The sequence below is a fragment of the Rhinatrema bivittatum genome, chromosome 1, assembly GCF_901001135.1.
Source record: "Rhinatrema bivittatum chromosome 1, aRhiBiv1.1, whole genome shotgun sequence".
NCBI classification, from domain to species: Eukaryota; Metazoa; Chordata; class Amphibia; order Gymnophiona; family Rhinatrematidae; genus Rhinatrema; species Rhinatrema bivittatum.
This window is the reverse complement of record NC_042615.1, coordinates 87,871-114,305: the sequence shown is the minus strand read 5'-3', so window position 1 is coordinate 114,305 and position 26,435 is coordinate 87,871. Positions and strand designations below refer to the sequence as shown.

Here is a 26,435-nt window from a genome sequence, read left to right as displayed (position 1 = left end):
CCTCTGGATATTAAATCAGAAATGAATTCTTTCTCATTTTGACAGTGGGTAAAACTTGTTTATTTTCAGGTGCCGTTACCGTCATTTTCTGCTGCTAATTTTGTTAGTGTCTGTTTTATCTGTGGTGCTTTTTTTTTTTTTTTTAAATTGCATTTTATTTTTGATTCATTTTATTGTACATCACCTTGGGTGACTCTGGCAGCAGGCAAGGACTTTACTTGGGAACCTGAAATAGAAAAATAATGAAGCTTTTTTCCCTGTACGTACCTGGATCAGTACGTCATCCTGGCCAGCAGATGGAGACAGAGTTTTACTGACACTGCTTCATAATCCCTGGTGCCACCTGCAGTTCCTCAGTATTTCTCTGCCTCCAGCAGATGGTGGATGGTGCAAAACCTGCGGTTCCACAATCTGGAGAATATTTTAGTTTTGTGAGTCTTACTCCTGGGGGTTTTTGGGTCCTGGTGGGTCCTTCCCTGTCTGGTTGAGGAGGGCGAGCTGGGTGTTGGTGACTTATGTACGCTCGCTCCGTTGATCCGTGGGGTGTAAATCTGGTGGTCTAGATCCCTCCCCTTCATGAGTCTGCTCAGGTGGCTCTACGCTCAGGGCAGCTGGGTTTTATCAGCGTACCTCTTCTTTTTCATTCAGGCTGACCCTCCTGTAGTGCTGGACAGCTCTCTCTTCCATGATAAGGGAATTTTGTTAAGTTTTATTAAAGTTAAATAAAAAAAAACAGGAACCAGAGGAATGAAGGTAAGGGACGGCTTTTTTCTCTGTGGAGGCGGTGGAAAAAGAAAGAAGGATTTATTTTTCCTGTTCCAAGTTTTATTTACAGAGTCTGCGTGGGGAGTTTTCCCGCCATGGTGTTATGGTGCACAGCATGGCACCGGCACGCCTCAGCTGCTTGGGACTCTGTGCCGCATGTGTTTCTGGGGGAGAAGGGCCGTCGGAGGGACTGGGTGAGGCTAAACATTGGTGGCATATTGGCTCTCCCATAGCGGCTCTTCCTGTGTGCTGGGGTTGGGAGTGAGTCAGGGGCCGCCTTCTCCAGCGGCGCAAGAACGATGGCCATTTTGGATTCCCGTGTGGTGCTGACCATGCCGACGGAGGAGGGTGGATTTTCCCGCAAGGCTTTCTTCTGTCTGTGCAAACTCCAGGGAAGAGTAGTTGAGGATTTTGCCTCCGTGCTACCGATGTCTGGACCCTCTATAGCTGATTCCCATCAGGTTCCTGCTGCTCCCAGAGCTTTTCCAGCTGATTTTATTTTGCTCCTTCATGAAGCGTATTTAACTCAGCAGGCAAGGCTGGGGGCTCAGCCTTTTCCTCCTGTGAGTCTGGACTTGGATTCTAGACCAGGGTAGGCCTGGTCACAGAAGCCTTTCATGGTTCAGCGGTTCCTGGGTCCTGCTCCGGGTGTCCCAGTGGGTGGAGCTGCCGGAGATCCGGATGCTTTGAATGTTGCAGGACCAAAGGGATCTGGACACGGCCGGCATGGCTCCGGGGACAATCTGGTGGAAGTTCTGAGGGGGATGACCCCAAGGTGGTCCGATTGTTCCATAGGGAGGAATTAGGACCTTTGATTCCACAGGTCCTAGAGGAGCTCGGGCCAAAGGTTCCCCAGCAGGACTTGGACATGGAAGGGGTGAGCCTGGTCCTGGATGGGCTTGGGGGTCCCACTAGAGCCTTCCCCTATCATAAGTCAGTGAAGAAACTGGTGGATCGGGAATGGGCAGCTCCCAATGCCGGCTTAAGAGTGGGGAGGGCAATGGCGAAGCTTTGTCCTTTGCCTGAGCAGACATTGGAGCTGTTTTTCTTTCCAAATGTGGATACTGCTGTGTCTGTGGTCACAAAAAAAGACAACATCCGCATCATGGGTTCCGTGGCTTTGAAGGATATGCAGTATTGGAAGTTGGAGGTTCATCTCAAGAGGATTTTTGAAGTGTCGGCCTTGAGCTTATGGGTGGCCATCTGCTACAGTTTCATGCACTGGGTGCTGTGCCACAGTTGTCTGCACTGGGTGCTGTGCCGCAACTGCAGGATGGGCGGGCGAAGTCGGGGGTCAAGGCAGATAAAGCTGACCGCTTAGAAACAACAGTGGCCTACATTGTGGATACCTAGTTTGACTTGGTGAGGACTTCGTCTCGCATTATGGGGTCTGTGGTGTCAGCCAGGTGCTTGTTATGGCAGCGGATGTGTCGTCTAAGTGCCAGTTGGGTTCTCTGCCCTTTAAGGAATGTCTTTTTTTTTGGCGAGGACCTGGAGCAATTGATGAAAGATCTGGGAGAGAATAAGGTGCATAAGTTGCCAGAGGACAAGCCGAAGGGCAGGCGGTCACGTTTTTGAGATGTCAGGAGGTCTCATCCTGCAAGAGTAGCCCCAACTTCACAAGCAGTTTACAGAGGTCTGGTGAAGAGGGAGGCTCTTTAGCTGTCATGGGTGGCTCTGCCAGGGTCATTTCAGTCGCTGCATGTGAGGTGGCAGTAAGAGCCTAATCTAAAGTTTAGAGAACCTGTGCTGGATAATCAACTTTGCCAAGCTGTTTCTTCTCAGTCTCTTTAATGCCAAAACTATCTGATTCAGGAAAGGATGGTCACAGTTGAGTCAGGTAGAAAACGTTCTTGCTCTTAAGGCTCCCAGATTTTAGGATTATCTACAGCTCCTGAGCTTCATGGCAGCCTCCTTAGTTTTGATTCAGTGGTCAAGGGGTCCATATGGGCTTTCTGCAGTTTTTCCATCTGTCTTGCTGGTCCCTTCAATCTCAGAACTATACAGTTTGCCTTTGTCTTCCAGGGTTGGGAAGGCCAATCCTCTCTTAAGGGTTGACACCACTAAACTTTCTGAGGAGAATGAGTCTAGAACCTCCTCAGTGGGTGCTTCTCAAAACAGAGGCAAGATAGTTTTAGTGAGGAGCCCACTACCAGGACCAGGTTGCTCGGAGGGCTCATGGTCCATCAACAAGCTAGAAGCTGGGGCCTTCAGACTCGTTTTGCTGCACTTCCTCCTCTGCATCTCTTGCCCTTGGTGAAAAAAATGACAATCCTGGTTCTTGCTGACAATACCACAGCAATGGCTTATGAGGACAAGGAGGTACCTGAAGTTGAGGGGTCTCCAAGGAAATGAGCCCTCTATTTTTCAATGAGCAGAGCAGAATCTTCTGCAACTTCCACAATTCATATAGTGGGATAGGGAAACACCTGCTGTCTTTTCAGAGATATTTTGGTTCCCAGAGAGTGGAAGCTTAGCTGGGAGACCTTTTAGAAGATACTGGACGGATGGAAACCTCCACACATGGTCCTAACATCAATTCATAAAAATGCCAGGGACCTCTGGTTCTTCAGTTGTCACTGGAAATATGGCTCCAAAGGGATAGATATTCTAGTCCAGCTGTGGTCAGAGGGAGAACTGTTGTGTGTTTCATCCCTGGATTCTGAGAAGGGGAGGACTTTAAGAAAGATAGTAAAATAATTTTTGCAGGTCATTCCAGTGGCTCCAGATTGGCCAAATGATCCTTGACATGCAGATCTTGTGAGATTACAGGTTCATTCTCTGAAACAATTCCTAATGGAACAAGATTTCCTAAATCAAGGTTCGATTCTCATGGAGGGTCCATCTCCATTTATCTTACAGTGTGGTTCTTCAAAGATCACGGTTGCATAGTAGGGAATATTTCCTTTTGGTAACATTTACACTGTTGAAGGCCCTTAAGAATGCCATTTTTCTTGCTTATGTTTGAGTCTAGCTTCTTATCCATTCTGCATCTTATCCAGGGTGGGTATCGCTGTGGTGATCAAATATTTCCAAAATTTTAGGGGTTTTTTTTTTTCAGAAAGGACATTCAGATTTGATCCCAAATTTCGCTGACGTTTCAAGTGACTGCTATTTTCTCTTATACAGCTACAGTTCAGGGTGCTTCTTCATTTTTCACCCAGATTTTTCTCATTTTTCTCTGAGGTGTGTCACGTCTTCAACTTCTTTTTATGTCCTTGGTTACTCAGTGGGACCATAATTTTGTTCACAGAGCTTTAATGGGCTCACTGTATGAGCCTCTTTACATTGTTTCTCTGTAGGATTTATCACTAAAGATGATTTTTCTGGTGGCCATTTATTTAGCTAGAGGTATTTTTTAATTACAAGCCTTGTCTTGCAAAAATCCATTTTTGATCTTCTCATCGTTTCAGTTTCTCATAGACCAGTCCTTTTTTTCCTAAACTGATTTATGGGTTCCACTTAAATCAGACAGTACCTCTACTGGTTTTCACGAGAGTTCATGCTGATTATTGGATGATCATTGGATTCTTCTTAGGTATTTAGCAGTCTCTAATTTGTAGGGCTTCATAAGGGCAATACAGCTTCTAAAGCCTCTTTGGCTAGATGGTTTAAAGAAAAAGCAATTGATTCAGTTTATTTATTGATAGGTCAGCAGCCTCTGAAGGTTCTTCGGACACATTCAGTGAAAACTCATATTTCTTCTTGGGTGGATCTTCTGCTCTTGCCCTGGAAGTATATTTGTAAAGCGTTCACTTGGTCTTCCTTACATTTTTTCACTAAAACGTTGTCTGGATGTTCATGCAAAAGAAGATCCAGCCTTTGAAGCTGGTGTTCTCAGGGCAGCCCTAACTTCCTCCTTCCCAGATTAATTGAGCTTGGGTATGTCCCACAAGTTTGGACTGGCGTAGCAGAATGATAAGGAAGGAGAAATTTAGTCTTCCCTGATAACTTCCTTTCCTTGAATCCTGCTATATCAGTTCAGAACCCTCCCAGGAAGTTGGGCCTGTTCAGTCTTTGAATCAGTGTCTCTCACTTTAGAGTTTAAAAAGTAACTGTAGGCTTACTCTTCACTTCCTCATTTCCTTTTTCTTCCTCTTCATTAATTCAAGAAAGGTTTAAAAGGATCATTTCTTTGGAGGATCCTTTGTGTTTCAAATTATGTGCGTGTCATTTAAGAGTTTGAATCAGTTGTTAGTTTTTTTTTTCATTGCTTCAACATAAGATGGAGATGCACTGTGGTAATTACCAGTGATGATGTCACAGATAAAGATGTTTCCTCTGTCTCCATCTGCTAGTAGGGGCGAAAACACAGGATTCAAGGAAGGGAAATTATCAGGGAAGACTACATTTCTCCTTCTTGTTCATACTCTAGATCAGTCCAGACAAGTGGGTTTATGCATCCCTACCAGCAGATGGAGGCAGAGAACAAAAACTTTGAGGCACTGCTACATATTGGAGAGCGCCACCTGCAGTCCCTCAGTATTTCTCTGTCTCCAGCAGATGGCAGAGGTGCAAACCTGTAGTCTGGAGATTATTGAAAGAAAAAGGATTTTAAGAGTGAGCAGTTAGTGAAGACTGGTGCTCCCTGAGGTTTTAGGATCCTTCGGGGGGCCATCTCTCAGGACAAAAGTTAACAGGTAGGAACCAATTTCCCTTTCCCTGTACGTACCAGGATCAGTCCAGACTGCTGGGTTATGCCTCCCGTCCAGCAGATGGAGTCAGAGAGAAACTGAAAAGGCACCACTCATATACCCTGGTGCGCCCCCTGCGATCCTTCAGTATATCTCTGACTCCAGCAGATGAGAGAGCATAACCTGCGGTCCTGATCTCCTGTAAATTGGGAGGGGGTTTTCCCTATCAGGTTTGACTTAAGATTTTCTGAGGAATCCTGTGACTGGATCAATTTAATTACAGACCTAGTTTAACACTGTTAATAGGAGCAGTAGCAGGCAAGGCAGGGCACTGCCCTACAGCCTTTTCCCGGAGTTTCTCTCTGCCCTGCCCAGTGAGAGGAGGGGAGAATTAATCGGTGGGCCGGTCACTCTCCCTCTCCGCCTCCTGAGAAGTTTAATTCCTCTGAGAAGTTAGTCAGATGGGTATGCTACACCCTCTGCAGGCTCCATTGTATAATTGAATTGTGAGGTTTTTTCATAGCTGCCGGTAGCAGCGCTATACACGTTAAAAAAAAAACAAAAAAAAACCGAGGTAATTTTTTAATTTATTTTTACTCTGCCTGCCTTACTCACTGTGGTCTCTGGAAGGGGTGGCTTGTCACCCGGCCCCTTTTCACGCCGTTTTCGCGCCGTTTTTTCTTCTTAAAAAAAAAAAAAAAATGCCCAGAGGGTCAGTTTGTGCTGCATGTGGGGAGCCGGGCCGCCGGCTCTCCCGCGAGGGCCTTTGCTCCCGGTGCCTTCCCGGGGGTGAGGGCTCCTCGCGGGGGCCAGCCGTGGCCGGGAGCTCTCCCTCACCGCGTCTTGGGGCTCGGGCAGCGTCGGGCAAAACGCGGCAGTCCTCGCTGCCGGTACCAGGGGCGGCGGCCATTTTAGAAGGGCCTGATTGCGATGCCGTTTCGTCTGAGGAGGGAGAGGACCTCCCACCGCTGTCCCCACCGGACCTTAGCCCCCACAGACCCCGCGGTTTATCGGGGCTTCTGGATTTGCCACCTATGGGAGCCAAGGGAGGTTCTTTAAAAAGACCTCATCCATTTACCTCACAATTTGTTCTTTTGCTCCATAAGGCCTATATGGAGGCCGAAGCTGAATGGGAGCAGGGTGCTCCTGCCCCAGATAAACGTGGCAAAATTTCTACTAACTTGGGAGGGGATCCAAATCCAGACCCTCCTCCTCCTCCTAAACCTTTACGGCATATAGCTCCGGACCCTATTTCACCGGACCCACCCGTTCCGGATTCTGGTACGGAGGTGGGGGGTACAGACCCAGCGGACCCAGTTGAAGGGGACGATCCTCTCATTCTTCGGTTATTTCATAAAGAAGAATTAGATCCCTTGATCATTCATGTTCTTCAAGAACTAAGAATTCCGGTACCCCAGGTTGAAACGAATTCCCAGACAGGGGATTTTGAGTTAGACGGGCTTCGCACACCCTCACATGCTTTTCCTTTTCACAATAAACTGTTTCAGCTTGTATCCAAGGAATGGGATAATCCGGAGGCTACTCTGAGAGTCAGCCGCGCTATGGATAAGCTTTACCCACTCCCTGCTGATTCTTTGGAGCTCCTTAGGGTGCCAAAGGTGGATTCGGCGGTCACTGCCATGGCAAAACATACCACCATCCCCGTAACTGGGGGTACGGCCCTTAAGGATCTTCAAGATCGGAAGTTGGAGATGTTGCTTAAGCGAATCTTTGAGGTTTCAGCATTGGGAGTACGGGCGGCCGTTTGCAGTTGTATGGTACAAAGGGCTACCCTTCGCTGGGTACAACAGATGTTGACATCTCAGGATCTGCCTCCGGGGGAAGCTGAGCAAGCAAACCGCATAGAATCCGCGGTGGCCTACACCGCAGATGCCTTCTATGATCTCCTCCGCACTTCGGCACGGTCTATGTCTTCAGCAGTGTCGGCACGGCGGTTACTCTGGCTGCGTCACTGGGCAGCAGACTCTTCCTCCAAGGCCCAACTCGGTTCCTTTCCTTTTCGGGGCAAACTTTTATTTGGCACAGAGTTAGAAGACCTTATTCGATCTTTGGGGGAGAATAAGGTGTTCAAGTTGCCAGAGGACAAGCCGAGATTTTTTCGTACTTCGGGTACCTTTCGCGGGCGATTTCGCGGGCAGCGCCGTTTTCGATCGGGGAGGGGTTCCTCTTACGCTTCAAGACAGCCGTCTACGCGTTCCCAAGCATGGACTCCTTCCTTTCGTGGTAGAAGGCCAGCCCGCGCAGGGGCGTCTCATTCCTTCGCCACCTCTAAGGCGGCTCAATGAAGGGACGCAGGTCCATTCCTCCGTCCCGGAGGTCGGAGGACGACTCTCTTACTTTCGGGAGGAATGGGCCGCAATTACCACCGACCAATGGGTCCTCGACATTATAACTCACGGATACGCCTTAGATTTTGCACGGCCCCTGCGCGATTTGTTCCTTATCTCTCCCAGCGGTTCTCTAGTAAAACAACAGCGGATTGCTCAAACCCTGCAGCGGTTGCAGGCGCTGGGAGCCATAGTGCCAGTACCGCCCGCCGAACAACGCACAGGCCATTATTCCATCTATTTCATCGTTCCAAAAAAGGAAGGCACATTCCGCCCTATTCTGGATCTCAAGCGGGTCAACAAGGCATTGCGCATTCCGCGGTTTCGGATGGGAACCCTGCGTTCAGTCATCGCTGCGGTCCACAAAGGAGAGTATTTGGCTTCCTTAGATCTCACAGAGGCTTACTTGCACATAGGAATACAAGAGTTCCATCAACGATTTCTCCGCTTTATGGTCCTGGGATCTCATTTCCAGTTCTGTGCCCTTCCGTTCGGGCTGGCGACCGCTCCGAGAGTATTCACCAAGGTAATGGTGGTGGTGGCAGCGAGCCTCCGGAGGGACGGAGTATTGGTCCCACCCGTATTTGGACGATTGGCTCATTCGGGCAAAATCGCGTTGTCTCTGCGAGGCCGCAATTCAGACAGTACTCCACTGACTACACTCCTTGGGTTGGGTAGTCAATTATCCCAAGAGCCAACTGATTCCCTCCCAGAATTTGGAATTTCTGGGCGCCTCGTTCGATACAAGAGTGGGAAAAGTTTTCCTGCCGCAGGCAAGGATGAAGCGTCTGATGGCGCACGTTCGTCGTCTCCTAGCCCTTCCCTTGCCAGTGGTATGGGATTATTTACAGGTTCTTGGTTATATGGCGTCCACCCTGGATTTGGTTCCGTGGTCTTTTGCGCATATGCGGCCGCTACAGAGGGTGCTTCTGTCGCGTTGGGATCCCAAATCAGAGGAGTTTCAGATACCTTTGCCACTCCTACACCCAGCAAGGACCAGTCTGCAATGGTGGTTGGATCCGGTCCACTTGCTCCAAGGCATCGATTTGGAACCACCCCAATGGATCATTGTCACGACCGATGCCAGTCTGACGGGGTGGGGAGCAGTCTGTCAGTCTCAGTCCGCTCAGGGACGTTGGACGCTTTCTCAGGCCAAGTGGTCTATCAATCGTTTGGAAACCAGGGCGGTTCGCCTAGCGTTACAGCACTTCCTGCCTTTGATTCGGAACAGAGCGGTTCGGGTTTTGTCCGACAATGCAACCACGGTGGTGTATATAAATCGGCAAGGCGGTACAAGGAGTCTTCCGGTAGCAACCGAAGCCAGCCAACTGATGGATTGGGCAGAGGAGCACCTGTCTCGGATTGCTGCGTCACACATCGCCGGAGTCGACAACATTCAAGCAGACTATCTCAGCCGGCAGCGATTAGATCCGGGAGAGTGGGAACTATCTCCCGAGGCACTCAGACTCATCTGTCACCGGTGGGGGACCCCCCGGTTGGACCTCATGGCAACTCGTTCGAATGCCAAGGCAGCTCGCTTCTTCAGTCGCAGAAGGGAACACGGGTCGGAAGGCGTGGACGCGCTAGTTCTTCCCTGGCCCGCGCAAGTTCTTCTGTACGTGTTTCCACCGTGGCCATTGGTGGGAAAAATATTGCGTCGGATCGAATCCCACGCAGGACCCGTCGTTCTGGTAGCTCCGGAGTGGCCAAGGAGGCCATGGTTCGCCGACCTCATCAACCTAGCGGTGGACGGCCCCTTGCGTCTCGGTCATCTGCCTCGTCTCCTACGGCAGGGTCCAGTATTTTTCGACCAGGCCGATCGCTTTTGTCTAGCGGCTTGGCTTATGAGAGGCGGCAATTGAGAAAGAGGGGATATTCTGAGTCGGTCATTACTACTCTTCTACAGGCTCGGAAGCCCTCTACCTCGGTTGCTTATGTCAGGGTATGGAAAGTTTTTGACTCTTGGTGCCAGGGTTTGAAAGTGTCGTTGCGGCAGGCTACGGTCTCTCATATTCTGGCTTTTTTGCAAGAAGGTCTAAAGAAAGGTTTGTCCTATAATTCTCTTCGTGTGCAGGTGGCAGCCTTAGGCTGTTACCGCGGTAAACTTGACGGACTTTCCATTGCCATGCACCCGGACGTTGCACGATTTTTAAAAGGAGTTAAACATTTGCGACCTCCGGTACGCCCTATCTGTCCTTCTTGGAGTTTAAATTTGGTTCTCCGGGGTCTATGTACTTCTCCGTTTGAACCGCTACGAAGGGCTACTCTCAAAGATCTCACTCTCAAAACAGTTTTTCTCGTCGCTATTTGTTCTGCTCGCAGAATCTCTGAACTTCAGGCGTTATCCTGTAGAGAACCTTTTCTCCGTATTTCTGATTCGGGGGTTTCTCTGCGTACCGTTCCTTCCTTTTTGCCTAAGGTAGTTTCCGCCTTTCACGTCAACCAGACTGTGGACCTACCGGCCTTTGCGGTGGACGGTGCTGAGATGTCTCGGCACCCGGAGCTTCGCAGGTTGGATGTTCGGAGGACACTCTTACGGTACCTGGACATTACCAACCCTTTTCGGTTGTCTGATCATCTTTTTGTCTTGTGGAATGGTCCAAAGAAAGGCAATAAAGCTTCCAAGGCTACTATAGCCCGCTGGTTGAAGGAGGCGATTGTTTCTACTTACATTTCTCAAGGTCGCGCCGTTCCGGACGGTCTTAAGGCTCATTCTCTGCGTTCCCAAGCGGCGTCTTGGGCTGAGAGTGGTTTTATTTCCTCTCAGGAAATTTGCCGGGCGGCTACTTGGAAGTCGTTGCACACTTTTGCTAGACATTACCGATTGGACGTCCGCGCTCCGCCGGTAGACTCGTTTGGCAGTGGTGTGCTTCGTGCGGGACTGTCAGGATCCCACCCCGTTTAGGGCAGCTTGGGTACTTCCCAGCAGTCTGGACTGATCCTGGTACGTACAGGGAAAGGAAAATTATGTTCTTACCTGATAATTTTCGTTCCTGTAGTACCAAGGATCAGTCCAGACGCCCGCCCATGTCAGTGCAGAGTCCCGCATCTGTCGTGTTTCGTTTTCAGATTCCATTGTTTTTTCCGAGCACTTGTTCTATTTTTCATATGGTTATGTTTCATGGCTTTTGCCTGGTTTCCTCGTTTTCCACAGGTTCATATTTATCTTGATCTAGTCACAGAGTTTGCCATTGTTCCTAAATTCATACTGCTTTGTTATGGATTATACTGAAGGATCGCAGGGGGCGCACCAGGGTATATGAGTGGTGCCTTTTCAGTTTCTCTCTGACTCCATCTGCTGGACGGGAGGCATAACCCAGCAGTCTGGACTGATCCTTGGTACTACAGGAACGAAAATTATCAGGTAAGAACATAATTTTCCTTTATATAGGCAGTTACATGGTTCTGTAACTGCCTATATATGGATTATGTTAGTGTGACCAGAACTCCGTTTCCGGAACAGACTTTTCAAGATTATGCAGAAAGTTATCAAATTCTGTGGCAGATTTTTCAAGATTCTGTGCAGTTATATGGCAAATTTGCATAATGTTACATATATTTGAATATTAAAAATGTAATGTTTTTCGTTATAAAAATGGTCCTTTTCTGACATTTCTGTATTCAGTTCATTTATTTGCTTCTTTATTGGCGTGAAAGAGATCTTGGTTATTGGGCTGGGGAAGGAGGAGGATTTGGGAATGGGGGAGTGTGTTGTACATGGGTTTGAAAATCCCTCAGGTTTTTCCCAGTCCTGTGTACCTATGCTGTGGGTTCCTGTGTATGCCCTTGCAACCCATAATGAGCAACTTTTATAAGAAATGATCAGGCATTCATCTACCCTCCCCCCGTTTCCTGTCTGTTATGTTCCTATATAAATAGCAATAATACTCGGAGAGGGTAATTATAGGTAAAAAAAAAATGGTTATATTATCTCTTAGCTTTAATAAGATAATATATTTCTTCTAGCAATAATAAAATAGATTACAGTAGAACATAATATAAAATACAAATGGAAATAGCAGAATAGAATAGAGAGCTAAGCAGCCGGAAATCAGTTCTAATTACTGTAAACCAAGAAAAGTTCGCAGCATTTTAAAGGCAGCACTGGTATTTGTTTACATAGCCATGTGGTCACAGAGCCTCTCAGAGCAAGAAAGAAACAAGCAGGAAGATCTTGCACTTTTTCCAGCCTTTGCATTAATCCTTTTGTTCCTCTGTTTGTGATCATTCATTTTTTAAACACAGCCCCTTCCCTGTGTCAAGCAATTTAACCCTTTAGGCACTATATCTGTTTCTGTATGAGCTCTGTGCACTACACAGGGAGAAGAGATGTCAGAGGAGGGAAATGAAGAAATGATCTCAGGCAGTAGGGGTGGTGGGATTAGGCATTAAGGAGAAGATGGAGTATTCAGGGAGGATGAGGGGAGGAAGAAGGATCGGGAATGGAGAAGAGGAGTGAGGATTGGGGATAGTGAGGCGGGAAGAAAGGGTATATTGGGAATGAGGAGGAAAGAGAGGGAGAACTCTGGAAAGGAACACAGGAGAATGAGGGCAGATTGGTGATGAGTGGAGAAGAGGAAAGATTGGGGATAAGGGAGGTCCTGAGATCTTGGTGGCTCAGGTGATAGCCTTTCTCCCAACCAAAGTGATCATATTCTTATCTGCATACTCTGTATTTAAATACATCTGGATGATCTCAGCTTTTACAACCATTTCTCTATTGGGACATTCTAACTTACTTATATTACTAGTATCTTGTGAAGATATCTTCCTCTAAACCAGAGCTTCCCAAACTGTGGCTCGGGACCCCAAATGGGAGTCACAAACGCCTCAAAGGGCAGTCCTCTCCAGAAGTAGTGGAAATCAGCTTGGGATCTTTGAGCTGGCACTGGAATGTGTTCAGTCGCCACCTGCTGGAAAGGTTGATGCACCCTGGTCTTTGCTGTGTTTGGGTGAATGTTTCAGAAAGAGGAGTGCTGGAATACATCTCAGCAGGATCGAGCAATGGATTGGTTTACATTCTTGTCTTCCTGACAGAGTGACGTTCCCGTTGACCTTCTGGATGTGGATAAAAATTCAGCAGTTGTGAGCTTCAGCAGCTGTGACACTGAGGTGAGCTGAGGGATATCGGTGGCAATGATGATGTGTAGCAGTGTGGAATAGCTTTACTCTGCTAGACAAGTACCAGAAAAACAGGACCAGTACCAGTTACATGCCAGGTAGAACTGGGGTTTACTAGGGCATGGATCTCCCTAATACGGGCCACTGTTAAGAGACAAGATGCTGGGCTTGATGGTCCATTGGTCTGACCCACTGTGGCACCTTTCAGGTTACCGTTGCTCTATAAATTTACCATTTACCTCTTTCTCCATTTTTTATTTTACCTTACTACTCAGCATTTTTTGTAATCATTCTACAAATGATTAAACTCCGCCCCCAGGAACCTCCACCGCTCAGACGTTCGTAGATCGATGACGATTACCCACATATTGAGTGGGAAGTTTTATAACAGGTGCATGGGCTGCGGGAAGGAGAGAGAAAAGAAAGGTTAAGGAACGTCAAAGCCGATCCCTGAGGGCTGACAGTGACTAGTCGACAGTATCCCTGCCCCATCTATTAGCAGGTCTGGTCTCTGTCAGCGTTTTCAGCCCATGTTTGATTTATCTGCTTAGAATGGGATCACTAACATAAGCAGAATGCAAAATCTTTTAAATAAATGATTTGAAAGCCCTTTGTATAATTTTGATGTCCACTTTTTCCTTCAAAGCTTAATGTTGTTTTGATGTTTTTTTATTTCTTCACAGCCGAATGGCAACTTCCTCCTGGCCACTTATCGCTGTCAGGCAAATACTACCAGACTGGAGCTGAAGGTAGGGAGCGCCCGTGACCTGGGTACTGGGGAGAGCAGGGCTGGCACGGGGAATCAAGAGAATGGGTCATCATTCGTTTCCAGTCTTCAGCTGTTTGCTGCTGAGGCAAATTCACTGCTTCTTTGCGGGTCTGAGCTCTGAGCTTATTCTGTTTCCACTAGACTGCAAGTGGTTGGATCATCTCTTTTTTGGTGGTTCCTTGGCCTCTGTTGTGCCTGAGATGGACCCTTGGGCCGAGGTGGGGTTGACACTACCCATAGGGAGGGATCCTACGGGTCCCCACTGTCAGCAGGCAGAGAGGGCTGACGGACGGAGCCCAGCTGGCGCTTCAACAATATCGGCCCTCGTTCCCCACGGGTTGAGCCTTTGGGTGCCGGGGCCGGCTGGACTTAGGTGGTCTCAGTCAGTGATCGTCGATGGGTGGATAGAGGTCAGCCCAGAGGCAGCAACTAGCATAGGTAACAGTCTGTACTGGACGAGGCGGAGATCCGGGTGCTAATAGGAACACAGTCTGACAGAGAGCGCCTGAGCAAGAGCAGGCCGAAGCCTGAATGAACCACGTCCAGGACAAAGACTGAAGAGGCATCTTTAAGCAAGCTGGGATCAGGACTGGCGGCAGGCTGGAAGCAGTGGCAAGCAAGGCTGAGGTCTGGACGAGGAGAGAGTCAAAGGATGGTCAGACGAAGCAGAAGTCCAGGGCTGGAGAGAGGCAACGGAGTAATCAGGCGATGCAGAGGTCAAACCAGGTTAGCAATCCGAAGGAGAGACGAAGGAGCAGGAACTCAGGAACAAGGAAACAGGAAAGAAGGCGATCAGGAACCAGGAAGAGTAGAAGCAACGAGCACTCGACTAGCGAGGGGATCTGTTGCAAAGGCGATTTGAGAGAGCGGAGCCCGGGCTTATATACCGGAGCTCTGCCGACGTCATCATCCGGGGCTGCGGCCAGGTTCCCGCCGCGGGCCCTATGAAAGGATCAGCGGGTCGGGACGGCGTCTCTCCGCGGAACAGGAACTGCAGCAGGGGCGACCCGAGGACGGAGTCGGTGGCCCACAGCCGCCAGAGACGAGGGACCAGGTGCTGGATCACTTTGAAAGAGGTGAAGGGGCCGAGTCGCGGGTCTGCCGCAGCCGGCGCGCGTAACAGCCTCCTGGGTGCAGTTTCTCCTCTCTAATGGCTTCAGGATGTGTTACTTTGGAGCCTGTGAGTTATTGCTACTTTTTGTACTGGGAAAACCTCTTCTAATCAGTCCTTGAAGACCCCTTGCGGGGAGAGGAAGAAGCACTGTGGGCAGTCTTAAAAAAAAAAAGATGATGGCACTTCCATTTCACTGATGTGATCTTCAGGCCTCCAAATCAGGCAGAAGAACTGGACCGAGATCTGAATGAAGGCATTCAAAAGATAGCAAGGAAGAGAGAGAGTGTTACGTTTGGCGGTCTGCGGGCTACTCCCACTAGCCTCCACCCTCACCTTCAGGCCTGGGCCAGCTCTGCTGTCCTCCAGTGTGCCATGCCGCTGGCTTCAGCGTGCCGTGCCTCTTCTAAGGTTTACACGCGCATCGCACTGAGACATTTAAAGGTACCACGGCAGGAGATCCCCTGCGGCCCCAGGAGATGACATCATAAGCGCTGCCCTATAGAAAGGCAGCTTCCCAGCTGCGACATGCCTCAGCTCCTCCAGCCCCTCATTGTCCACAGTGTTCCTTGCGTTCTGTGCTTCTCCTCGCCTGATCTTCCTACATATCCCTTCGCATGGATACATGGATTGACCTCTGCCTGCCTCTCGACACGCCTGATCACCACCCACCTGAGACCCTCCTATCCAAAGACCTCCTTTCCTGCTGATTGCAGAGACCACACCTAAGATCTGCCGACCCCGGCACCCAAAAGGAAAGAGGGCTGGTATAGGCGAAGTTCCCACTGGGTCTCTGCCGTGTCCGGGGCCGCCTGCTGACTGTGGGAACCTGCAGGGCTCCTCCCCATAGGCTGTGCCAATCCCTCCTCAGCCTAAGGGTCCACGAATGTTGGCGCCACAGAGGGGGAAGAGTGATGAAATAAAAGCTGGGACCCAGCCCCCCAGGGGCTCAGGGTGCTGTAGGGAGATTACACAGGCAGTCCTGGTTTTACAGCAGAGGGCTCTTTAATTGCTCCATTCTGGGCTCCTGTCTCTTCCTCTCTGATGTAGATTCGATCAATTGAAGGCCAGTATGGGACCCTCCAGGCTTACATCACTCCAAGGATTCAACCCAAAACCTGTCAGGTTCGGCAGTATCAGATTAAGCCACTGTCGCTTCATCAAAGGACGCACGCTATTGATCATGGCAGGTGGGTCTGAGGAGGAAATGGAGCATTTAGCTCCCAGTAATTAACTCTGTCAAATACACAGTAACAGGCAGGAGCACTTTCAAATGATTTTACCTGAGGAACTAAACAGTTAGCCAGGTAAAATGGGTGTGTGTGTGTGTGTGTGTGTATGAACATTTCCCTCTTCCACTCTGTGGGCTTATTTATTTATTTAAAAGATTCTTATATACCGCATATACTCACAGGGGTGAATCACAAATAACCCACATGATAGCAATTAAAAATAAAACACAAAACAAACATTAAAAAATTAATAGAGGGAACAAGAAGCATAACAGAACGGGGGGGAAGGGGGAGGGCAGAGCCAGCCAACAATGTACAGGGATTTCATTTTGAAATCCTCACCTGTACTTTAAGCTGCCGAATTTTGTCCCTGCTGCAAAGCAGAAGCGTAGGCCATGGGCACTAATACACCTGCGGCGCAAACAGTTCCTATATTTTTAAAGGGAAACCCAGTGGGAGTTTTCACTTTGAGATTGTGCTTGCAGGCCTGCGGGGACAATGACCTGTGAGCATGCAAGCCCCATGCGGAGAACTCATAATTGACACCATAGAAACATAGAAGTGACGGCAGAAGAAGACCAAACGGCCCATCCAGTCTGCCCAGCAAGCTTTCACACCTATTTGTTTTCATACTTATCTGTTACTCTGACTGCTGAAGTCAGGGCCCTTATTGGTAACTTTTTGGTTCCAATTCCCTTCCACCCCCACCATCGATGCAGACAGCAGTGCTGGAGCTGCATCTAAGTGAAGTATCTAGCTAATTGGTTTGGGGTAGTAACCGCCGTAATAAGCATGCTACTCCCACGCTTGTTTACCCTACCTGTGCAATTCAGTCCTTGTTGGTTGTTTGAATATAAATCCACTTTTCTTCATTCCCCCTGCCATTGAAGCAGTGAGCTGCACTGGATATGTATTCCAAGTGAAGTATCAGGCTTAACTGATTCAGGGTAGTAACTGCTGTAATAAGCAAGCTTCACCCATGCTTATTTGTTTACCCAGACTATGTAATTCATTCCATGTTTGTTGTGTGAATATAAATTGTCTTTTCTTCATTCTCCATTCTCCCTGCCGTTGAAGCAGAGAGCTGTGCTGGATATTCATTGAAAGTGAAGTATCAGGCTTATTTGGTTTGGGGTAGTAACCACCATAACAAGCAAGCTACTCCCCTGCTTTTTTGAGGATGCAAATCCTTTTTTCCACATTTCCTCTTGCCATTGAAGCATAGAGCAATGTTGGAGTCGCATTAACAGTGAGTATGTTTATTGAATAAGGATATTAATCTCCAGGTAGTAGCCGTCATTCCCGCAAGCCACCCACGAGCCTCTTCTCTTCATTCCCATCCTCTAGCCTTTATGGATCCACAGTGTTTATCCCACGCCCCTTTGAAGTCCTTCACAATTCTGGTCTTCACCATTTCCTCCAGAAGGGCGTTCCAGGCATCCACCACCCTCTCTGTGAAGAAATACTTCCTGACATTTATTTTTATTTATTTTATTTATATGGATTTTTTTATATACCGAAGTATAGCATTCTGCCTTCACTCCGGTTTACATGATAACAACATAATACATACAGTTAACTTAGAGCCTTATTTAACATTCTAAACGTAGAACCTTATTTAACATATTAATTGAAATTTTATATGAATACGATATTCCTTAATAGACATTGGTTCTCCCTCCTCGGGGAGCTCACCTTCTGATGCCCTTAAGGCTAGAACCTGCTTCGCTCTCCTGGGTGGAATTATTCAAGGGGATTCACGCCTTTGTCAAGATGCAGTCTGATCCCCGAACGGACCCATATGTACCGGATGGCCCTGCCCCTGGACCCTCAAGACCTAGGCACGGCCACCCGCCACCCGGAAGCCCCACTTATGGGGATTCAGATTGCTCTGAGGAAGAAGGTGAGCTCCCCGAGGAGGGAGAACATCCCTCGGGGATAGAGCCGTATCGAACTATGAGACGCTTCTTTCTTCAGGATGATCTCCCAGACCTGGTTTCTCAATGCCTGTCTGAGCTGGCTATCCCGGGCCAAGGCACCCCAGGGGAACCTGGAATGAACCCCCTGCTAGAGGGCCTTCGTCAAACGGCTCACCATTTTCCCCTCCTACAAGCAGCACAGCAGCTAATCGAGCTGGAGTGGAATGCGCCGGAGGCCTCATTCAAAGGGGGTCGGGCCTTGTCTAGCATGTACCCCCTGGACCCGGCAACCAAGGAGCTGCTGGCGTGCCCCAAGCTAGACGCCATAGTCTGCGCAATTGTGAAGCGCACCACCATTCCGGTGGAGGGGGGGAGCGGCCCTCAAGGATGCACATGACCGGCGCCTGGACGCCATTCTGAAACAAGCCTTTGAGGTGGCAGCCATGTCCCTACGAATCGCGACCTGCTGCACCATGGTGACGCGTTCCTGTTTATCACAAGCCAGGAACAACACCCCGGGAGAAGAAATGGAATCAGCTCTCTCGTTCCTCACTGACGCTGCCTCCGACCTAGTCCGTACGGCAGCCAAGGGACTGTTATCCTCAGTGGCAGCCAGGAGACAGCTCTGGCTACGAAATTGGTCGGCCGACTCCTCCTCCAAGACGCGCCTTACAAGAATGCCCTTTAAGGGATCCCTCCTGTTCGGCAGCGATCTCGAGAAACTGGCCAACAAATGGGGCGCCTCTCCATTACCCCGTCTACTGGAAGACAAGTCAAGGAGGAGCCAGCGCCCTTTTCCTAGGCCATCCAGAGGTAGAAGCTCTCAATGCTTCAACCCTTACAGGACTAGCTACCAAGCACCTCGTTCTCAGACCAGGAACCAATCCTTTCGGACCAGGCACAACAAGAGGGGAACCAGCTCGGGTTCGGGTCCCGGCCGCACCCCACAATGAGTATCAGCCGACCCATCTGGGGGAAGAAGCCATAGGGAGCAGGCTAACCCTTTTCTACCGCAGATGGGTCGAGATTACTTCGGACCAGTGGGTCCTCGCCATCATCCGAGAAGGGTATTACCTGGACTTTCTTCGTCTCCCTCCAGACAAGTTTGTGGAATCTCCTTGTCCACCCCTCAAGAGGGCGGCACTGGAAGCTACCTTGTGGAGGCTCCTGTCCCTAAAAGCCATAATCCCAGTGCCTACATGGGAGATAAATTCTGGGCATTACTCCATTTATTTCATCCTGGACCTCAAGTCAGTCAACCGGCACTTAAGGGTCCCAGGATTTCGCATGGAAACTCTGCGGTCAGTCCAAAGTGCAATACAGCCAGGGGAGTATCTCACATCCCTGGATCTGTCAGAGGCTTACTTGCATATCCCAATCCATCGGGATCACCAGCACTGCTTACGCTTCAAAGTCCTGAAACAGCACTTTCAGTTCCGGGCTTTACCCTTCGGGTTAGCCACCGCACTGCGGACCTTTACAAAGGTAATAGTAGTGGTGGCGGCGTCACTCAGGAAGGAAGGAATTCTCTTCCATCCCTACCTAGATGATTGGCTGATCTGGGCAAAGTCACCAGAGGAGAGCCACCGGGCAACCAACAGAGTTATAGCTCTTCTGGAAAGCCTAGGATGGGTAGTCAACACAAACAAGAGTTCCCTACAGCCTTCGCAGTCGCTGGAATACATAGGAGTCCGATTCGACACCCGGGAGGACAAAGTCAGCCTGACCTCCAAGAGGAAATCAAAACTCCGGAATCGTTTGCAGAATCTGCTTAGCACCACCCGGCCCACAGCTTGGGATTACCTACAGGTCCTCGGCCTAATGGCCTCCATTCTGGAAGTGGTTCCATGGGCACGGGCTCATATGAGACCATTACAACGCGCCCTCCTATCTCGGTGGAGCCCACGATCACAGAACTACACCGTACATCTACCTCTACCAGCCAGAGTGCGGAATCAGCTACGGTGGTGGTTGCAGCCCGGCCACGTGAGCCGGGGGTCAAGAATGTCCTCCCCAACCTGGACCCTACTCACTACAGATGCCAGCCTGAGCGGCTGGGGAGCGCACTGCGAAGAACTCACCGCCCAAGGGAGGTGGAACAGAGAAGAGTCGGGGTGGAACATCAACCAACTAGAGGCACGGGCAGTCAGGTTAGCCTGCCTGCGATTGGCTCACAGACTTCGAAACAGAGCAGTCAGAGTGATGTCGGACAATGCCACCACGGTGGCATACATCAACCGACAGGGCGGAACCAGAAGCCTACAGGTATCCTTAGAAATAGCCCCCCTGATGGCTTGGGAGGAAGCAAATCTCCAGGACATCTCCGCCGTCCACATCGCTGGGAAGGACAACACCACGGCAGACTTCCTTAGCAGAGAAAGCCTAAACCCGGGGAAATGGCAGCTGTCATCCACGGCCTTCCAGATGATTGTGGATCAGTGGGGGACTCCGGGCATGGACCTACTAGCGGACAGGTCCAACGCTCAAGTACCCAGATACTTCAGTCGCAGGCGAGATCCTCTATCCCACGGGATCGACGCCCTGGTGCAGCCATGGCCTCAGGGGATCCTGCTATATGCCTTTCCCCCATGGCCCCTGCTGGGTGCCATTATACACAAGATTCAGCGGCACAGAGGCCTAGTTCTTCTGGTGGCCCCGGACTGGCCAAGAAGATCCTGGTTCGCAGACATGAGAAGACTACTGGCAGGGGATCCTCTACCCCTGCCTCCACACAGGGACCTGCTGCGGCAAGGTCCCATCCTCCATGAGGATCCAGCTCAATTCTCTCTTACGGTCTGGCCATTGAGAGGGCTCGACTGAGGAAAAGGGGATACTCGGGGGCGGTAATAGATACACTCCTCCGAGCACGCAAGTTCTCCACATCACTAACTTTTATATAAGGATCTGGAGAGTATTTGAAGCCTGGTGCGAAACTCGCAGCACCAATCCACATGCCGCTAAAATCCCCATCATTTTGGATTTCCTGCAAGATGGGCTTCAGAAGGGTCTGTCCCTCAATTCAATCAAGGTTCAGGTGGCAGCGCTATCCTGCTACGGCCCCAGGTATGACGGTAACAGCATTGCCACACACCCAGACGTTTCACGTTTCCTGAAAGGAGTCAAACACATTCGCCCGCCACTGAAATGGCCAGTGCCCCTGTGGAACCTCAACCTAGTTTTGGACTTCCTAGCGGGACCCACCTTCAGACCCCTCTGAGGCCTGTCCCTCCGTTTATTAACCTTGAAGATGGTGTTCTTCCTGGCTGTATGCTCAGCACGCTGCATCTCAGAGCTACAAGCGCTGTCCTTCCGCAATCCGTTTCTCAGGATCACCCCAGGGGCTATCCATCTTCGCACGGTTCCTTCCTTCTTACCTGTCTCACACTTCCACCTCAACCAAACCATATCCTTGCCAACCATGGAAGGGTTGAAGAAATCGGAAGCAGATTGAATATTGCGTCATCTCGACATCGGCAGGCTGCTGTCCAGATACCTGGAAATGTCGGAAACAGTATGAAAGACGGACCACCTGTTCGTCCTTCATAGTGGGAAGAGGCAAGGAGAAGTGGCCTCACGGGTGACTATTGCTTGCTGGATCAAAGAAGTTATCAAGGCGGCCTACGTAGAAGCGGGAAAACCACCACCTCTACAGGTCAAGGCTCACTCTACCAGAGCACAAGCGGCCTGGGCAGAAACTTAGGATGCTGTCGCCTGCAGAGATATGTAAAGCGGCGACGTGGTCCTCCATCCATACCTTCTCCAGATTCTACCGTCTGGACGTCCAGGCCAGGGAGGACACAGCATTTGCAAGGGCGGTCCTACATGGTCCTCAGGCAGCCTCCCGCCCAGTCCGGGAGTAGCTTTTGTACATCCCATTTGTTATGAGTCCATCTGCTACACGCTGGGAAATGGAGAGATTACTTACCTGATAATCTCGTTTTCCTTAGTGTATGCAGATGGACTCAGCATCCCGCCCGGCTGCCGATATATATGGGGATTCACCGTTTCGAGGTAAGCCATGTTTCCTTACATAGGGCATCCACCCTGCCGGGTGTTGACGCCTTCCGGTTGAGAACACTGGCGGTCTCCAGCTACCATCAATTGGTCAGGGTAATCCTGTTCATTTAATCGATCGGTCAGTCACACATATATCCATAACAGCTTTTGCAAGGAAGATTACTGAGCGCCTGCACTTCCTGCAGGGGTATATGTACCCGTGCTGACGTCAGATCCGTCTCCAACTGCTAGCACGAGCACACTATACCCACTTGTTATGAGTCCATCTGCATACACTAAGGAAAACGAGATTATCAGGTAAGTAATCTCTACATTACTGCATGTGAATTTTCTTTGAACAGTCCTCTCTCTCTCTCTCTCCTCCTCCTCCCGAGGCGCGTACTGCAGCTCCCCTGCCTCCCGGGGGCAGCCGGCGGGCGAAAGTGGTGGGCGAAAGCGTGCAGGCGTACGGGCGAAAGTGAATGAATGCACGCCCGTATGCGGCGGGAGTGCATTCATTCAGTCACCTTCGCCGGCGTGCATGCATCCATCCAGCGGAGGGAGCCGGCGGCAAAAGCGGCTTCCAGCAGCCCCCGCCGGCGAAGGTGAATGAATGCGCGCCTGTGCGTGCAATTTGGTCGCTGAAGGCGTGACGTCTGCATTCGCTAATGCACTGCCTTGAGCGCCCAAATTGCTTTCATTCACCTTCGCCGGCGGGGGCTGCTGGAAGCCGCTTTGGCTCCCTTGCCGGCGAGGGTGAATGAATGCACGCCTGTGTGTGCAATTTGGGCGCTCAAGGCAGTGCATTAGTGAACGCCGACATCACATGCCGTGACGTCAAACGTCGAGACGTCACGCCTTGAGCTCCCAAATTGCACGCACAGGCGCGCATTCATTCACCGCCGGTGGGGGCTGCTGGAAGCCGCTTTCGCCGCCGGCTCCCTCCGCTGGATGAATGCATGCCCGCCAGCGAAGGTGAGTGAATGAATGCACGCCCGCCGGCTCCCGCCGCGTACGGGCGTGCATTCATACGCTTTCGCCCGCCCGGGAGGAGGAGAGAGAGAGAGGACTGTTCAAAGAAAATTCACATGCAGTAAGTTTACTTTTATTACTCTTATTACACTTTATTCACTTTTGTTTTAATTTTCGCGCTGCCTTGCTTCGGGGGGGGGGAGAGGACTCTCAATCCCCCCTGGTACCTGTCATTTCAAACGTCATTTGAAATGACAGGTACCAACGCACCCAGGATACTGTATAGGCGCTGTATAGCGCTCTATACAGTATCCTTCTTGGACGCAGCTTGCATTTGCAAGCTATTTAAATACAGTATCAAGCGGTAAGTGATCCGAACTGTGCGTGCAGCAAACGCGGGTGCGCCCGGCGGTATCGCACCTCTTCCTACCGCTCCTTACTGTATCGGCCTGTTTGTTGGATATGACTAATCCGGCTAAGTTCTGATGTATTATTCAGCAGCACGGTGAGGCCACTGAATAGACATCTATATGTGTGCACTTAGCTGAATAAGTCTACCCGGCTAAGTTTAGACCTGCTCTATGGGGCATCCAAACTTAGACGATGAAGTTTGGATGCCCATTCCTTTCCTCCTCGTCAGTCGTCGAGGTCCCAGACTTGGGCACATTCCTTTCACAGCAAATGGTGTGAAGATCAAGGTGTTCTCCGTTCGGTTAAGATCCTGCTTATTTTGGAATTTTTGCAGGATGGATTGAATAAAGGGTTGGCCCTTAATTCCTTAAAGGTACAAGTAACGGCTCTTGCCTGCTTCAGGGGTCAGTTGAATGGTGAATCCTTATTGGCTCATCCAGCTGTGGCCCATTTCTTGAAAGGAGTGAAACATCTTCATCCTCCCTTGCAGTGACCGGTATCCTTGTGGAGTCTTAATCTGGATTTGGATTTCTTGGTGGGCCTTAAGTTTCGACCGATTATGTAGCCTTTTCTTGCGGTTATTGACTTGAAATTGGTGTTTCTTGTGGAAATTTGTTCTGCATGTCAAATATCCAAGCTGCAGGCCTTCTTGCCGGGAGCCATTCCTTTGAGTGACTCCTGGGGCAATACAGCTGCGTACTGTTCCTTCCTTTTTGCCAAAAGTGGGCCCAGATTTTCACTTGAATCAGTCCATTTCCATGCCATCTCTGAATAGGGAAAGAGATGCATAGGAATATCACTTGTTGCAAGCCTTGGATGTCAAGAGACATATTGTGAGGAATCTGGAGGTTGCTAAATCTTTCTGGAAGATGGATCACTAGAGGTAGAGGTAAACAGGGCAAGTTGGCTTCTCTGGCTACAATAGCTCACTGGATTAAGGAGGTAGACATGGCCGCATGTGTGGATACTGAAAAGTCATTACCTAGTCAGTTTAGGGCTCATTCCATCAGGGCTCAGGCAGTGTCCTGGGTGGAAGTTAGATTGCTATCTCCCGTTGACGTTTGCTGAACTGCGAGGTGGTCCTCCTTACACAACTTTTCCAGGTATTATCGTCTGTACATGCAGGCCAGGGAGGACGCAGCCTTTACACGTGCGGTTTTGAAAGGATCACGGGCAGCTTCCCACCCTATTCGGGAAGATGTGCGAGCGCCGGAGGAAGCGAGCTTTGGTGAGTGTTCTGAGAGTGGGTCTTTCGGGTTCCCGTGCAGTGTAGGGGAGCTTGGTACATCTCACTGGTTCTGAATTCATCTGTCTGAGCGCTAGGAAATGAGAAATTACCTCTTAGCTGATAATTTCCTTTTCTTTAGACAAGACAGATGAATCCAGCTTCCCACCCTTCCAGGCTGAATGATTGGGCTATGGTCCTCCTGCATGGCTACGTGTTTCGGGGGTTACTGGTAAGGGTTAGTTCAGTCCCTAGAGTGTTTCCTGTTGGCTGAGTACTGTAATGGTTATCTGTTATTAATCACGTTTTTGCTACCGTCTGTCCACGGTTGGCTTTTGCAGAGAATACTGGCAGGCGGATGTCACTGCAGGGGGTATATATATACTGTGATGTCAGCTTTGCTCCGTCTCCATCTGCTGTTAGAGGTGCATAACCCACTGGTCCTGAATTCATCTCTCTGGTCTAAGGAAAAGGAAATTACCAGGTAAGTAGTAATTTCTCATTTGTTGGCTTATGTTTGGGTCTGGTGTCTTTCTGAGGATTGTTGCAAAAATCTCAGTTTCACCCTCACAAGTGGGTAGTCTGACTGTTCTCGCTTTCCTGCAGAATTATCAAGACAGATTAGCCCCTTATTCCTCAAGCGTCTGGGTGGCGGCTTTTTCCTGTTACAAGGGTCAGATTCAGGGCGTGGTTCCCCACACAGATGCAGCTCATTTCCTTTACAGAAGTATTTCAGGGTTACAGGCATTCCCTAACGTGGAATATCACGGAAGAGGTAGGACTCGCTCTTCTCTTTGTTCGTCGTATCCTCCTTAGATATCTAAAGATAATTAAGCTTGTCTGGAAGGTAGATAGGTTGTTTTGATTTGATCAGCGGACCTCGCAGGGAGAGATGGCTTCAAATTCATCTTTGGCCAGTTGGATTGAAGAGGCAATCTAATTGGCCAGTTCTCTGGAAGGCCTGAAGGTTTTGGAGCCTCTTGAGTTCGTTCTTTGAGGGCCCTGGCTTGTTTTGGTGTACTTTCTGCATTTGCTCTAGATAGCCATTTATTTAATATTACAGTTTGGATGTGCAGCTATTGGGGCAGGTGTTCTTAGGGTAGCCCTGTCTTCTTCCCACTCATGCAGCATGGGCTTGAGTATGTCCCATGCATTTGGACTGATCTAACAGGATGATAAGGAAGGAGAAATGTAGTCATACCTGTTAATTTCCTTCCTTGACTCTTGCTAGATCAGTTCAGGACTTTCCCTGGAAGTCAGCAGCTGCTTTTTGTCTGTCTTAGATGGGAGTCTCTGAGATTTCACCCTCTGTGGAGGGAACCACCTGTTGTGGGTACTTTCTCTGTTTCTTCCCTTCTCGTTCAAGATGGAGTTTTGAGCAGGAGAATGAGGCTGAGGGGGTTCTAGCCTGTTGAGATGTTTGAGTTCAGTTCGTTTTCGTAAGGGTTGTTTTGCTCTATTCTGTTTTGATATAAGGATATCGGCAAGTGCCTTGTCTGCACCAATGATGATATCACATAAGAGTTGTAGTTCTCGGTCTCCATTTGTTTAGGATAGCATAAATCCACATGTCTGGACTGGTCTTGCAGGATTCAAGGAAAGGAAATTAACAAGTAAGACTACATTTCTCCACCTCTGCTGGCATCTCCTTCTCTCCCACCAAGGAGCTGTTCTCTGCCAGGGTGCCCTCTCCCTGTTAACTGTTTCGGTGTGGGCTCTGCCCCCAATCCAAACTCCTCCTTTCATCCCCAATCAGCTGCTACCACTAAAAATACATATATTTACCTTTTTGTACCTTTTGTACCTCCTGCTGCAAATATGTGAAGCTTAGCCAGTAACTGTGGTAAGGCTTTATGTACAGCTGAATTTTATTAGTGGTCAACATTTCAGTCCTTGGCGAGACCACCGTCACAATATGAGCAGATAAAATTC

The 26,435-nt window shown here is 49.5% G+C and overlaps 1 protein-coding gene across 5 annotated transcripts in view; it reads left to right on the top strand.

Annotated features, from left to right (window-relative positions):
- BBS7 (Bardet-Biedl syndrome 7) overlaps positions 1–26,435 on the top strand; it is a 154,244-nt gene that overhangs the window by 101,298 nt on the left and 26,511 nt on the right. For all 5 annotated transcript variants that reach the window (XM_029587908.1, XM_029588771.1, XM_029587190.1 and 2 more), the window contains exons 13-15: positions 12,785–12,859; positions 13,552–13,617; positions 15,799–15,938. In XM_029587908.1, coding sequence (XP_029443768.1) covers positions 12,785–12,859; positions 13,552–13,617; positions 15,799–15,938 — 281 coding nt within the window. The remainder of the gene's footprint in view (positions 1–12,784; positions 12,860–13,551; positions 13,618–15,798; positions 15,939–26,435) is intronic.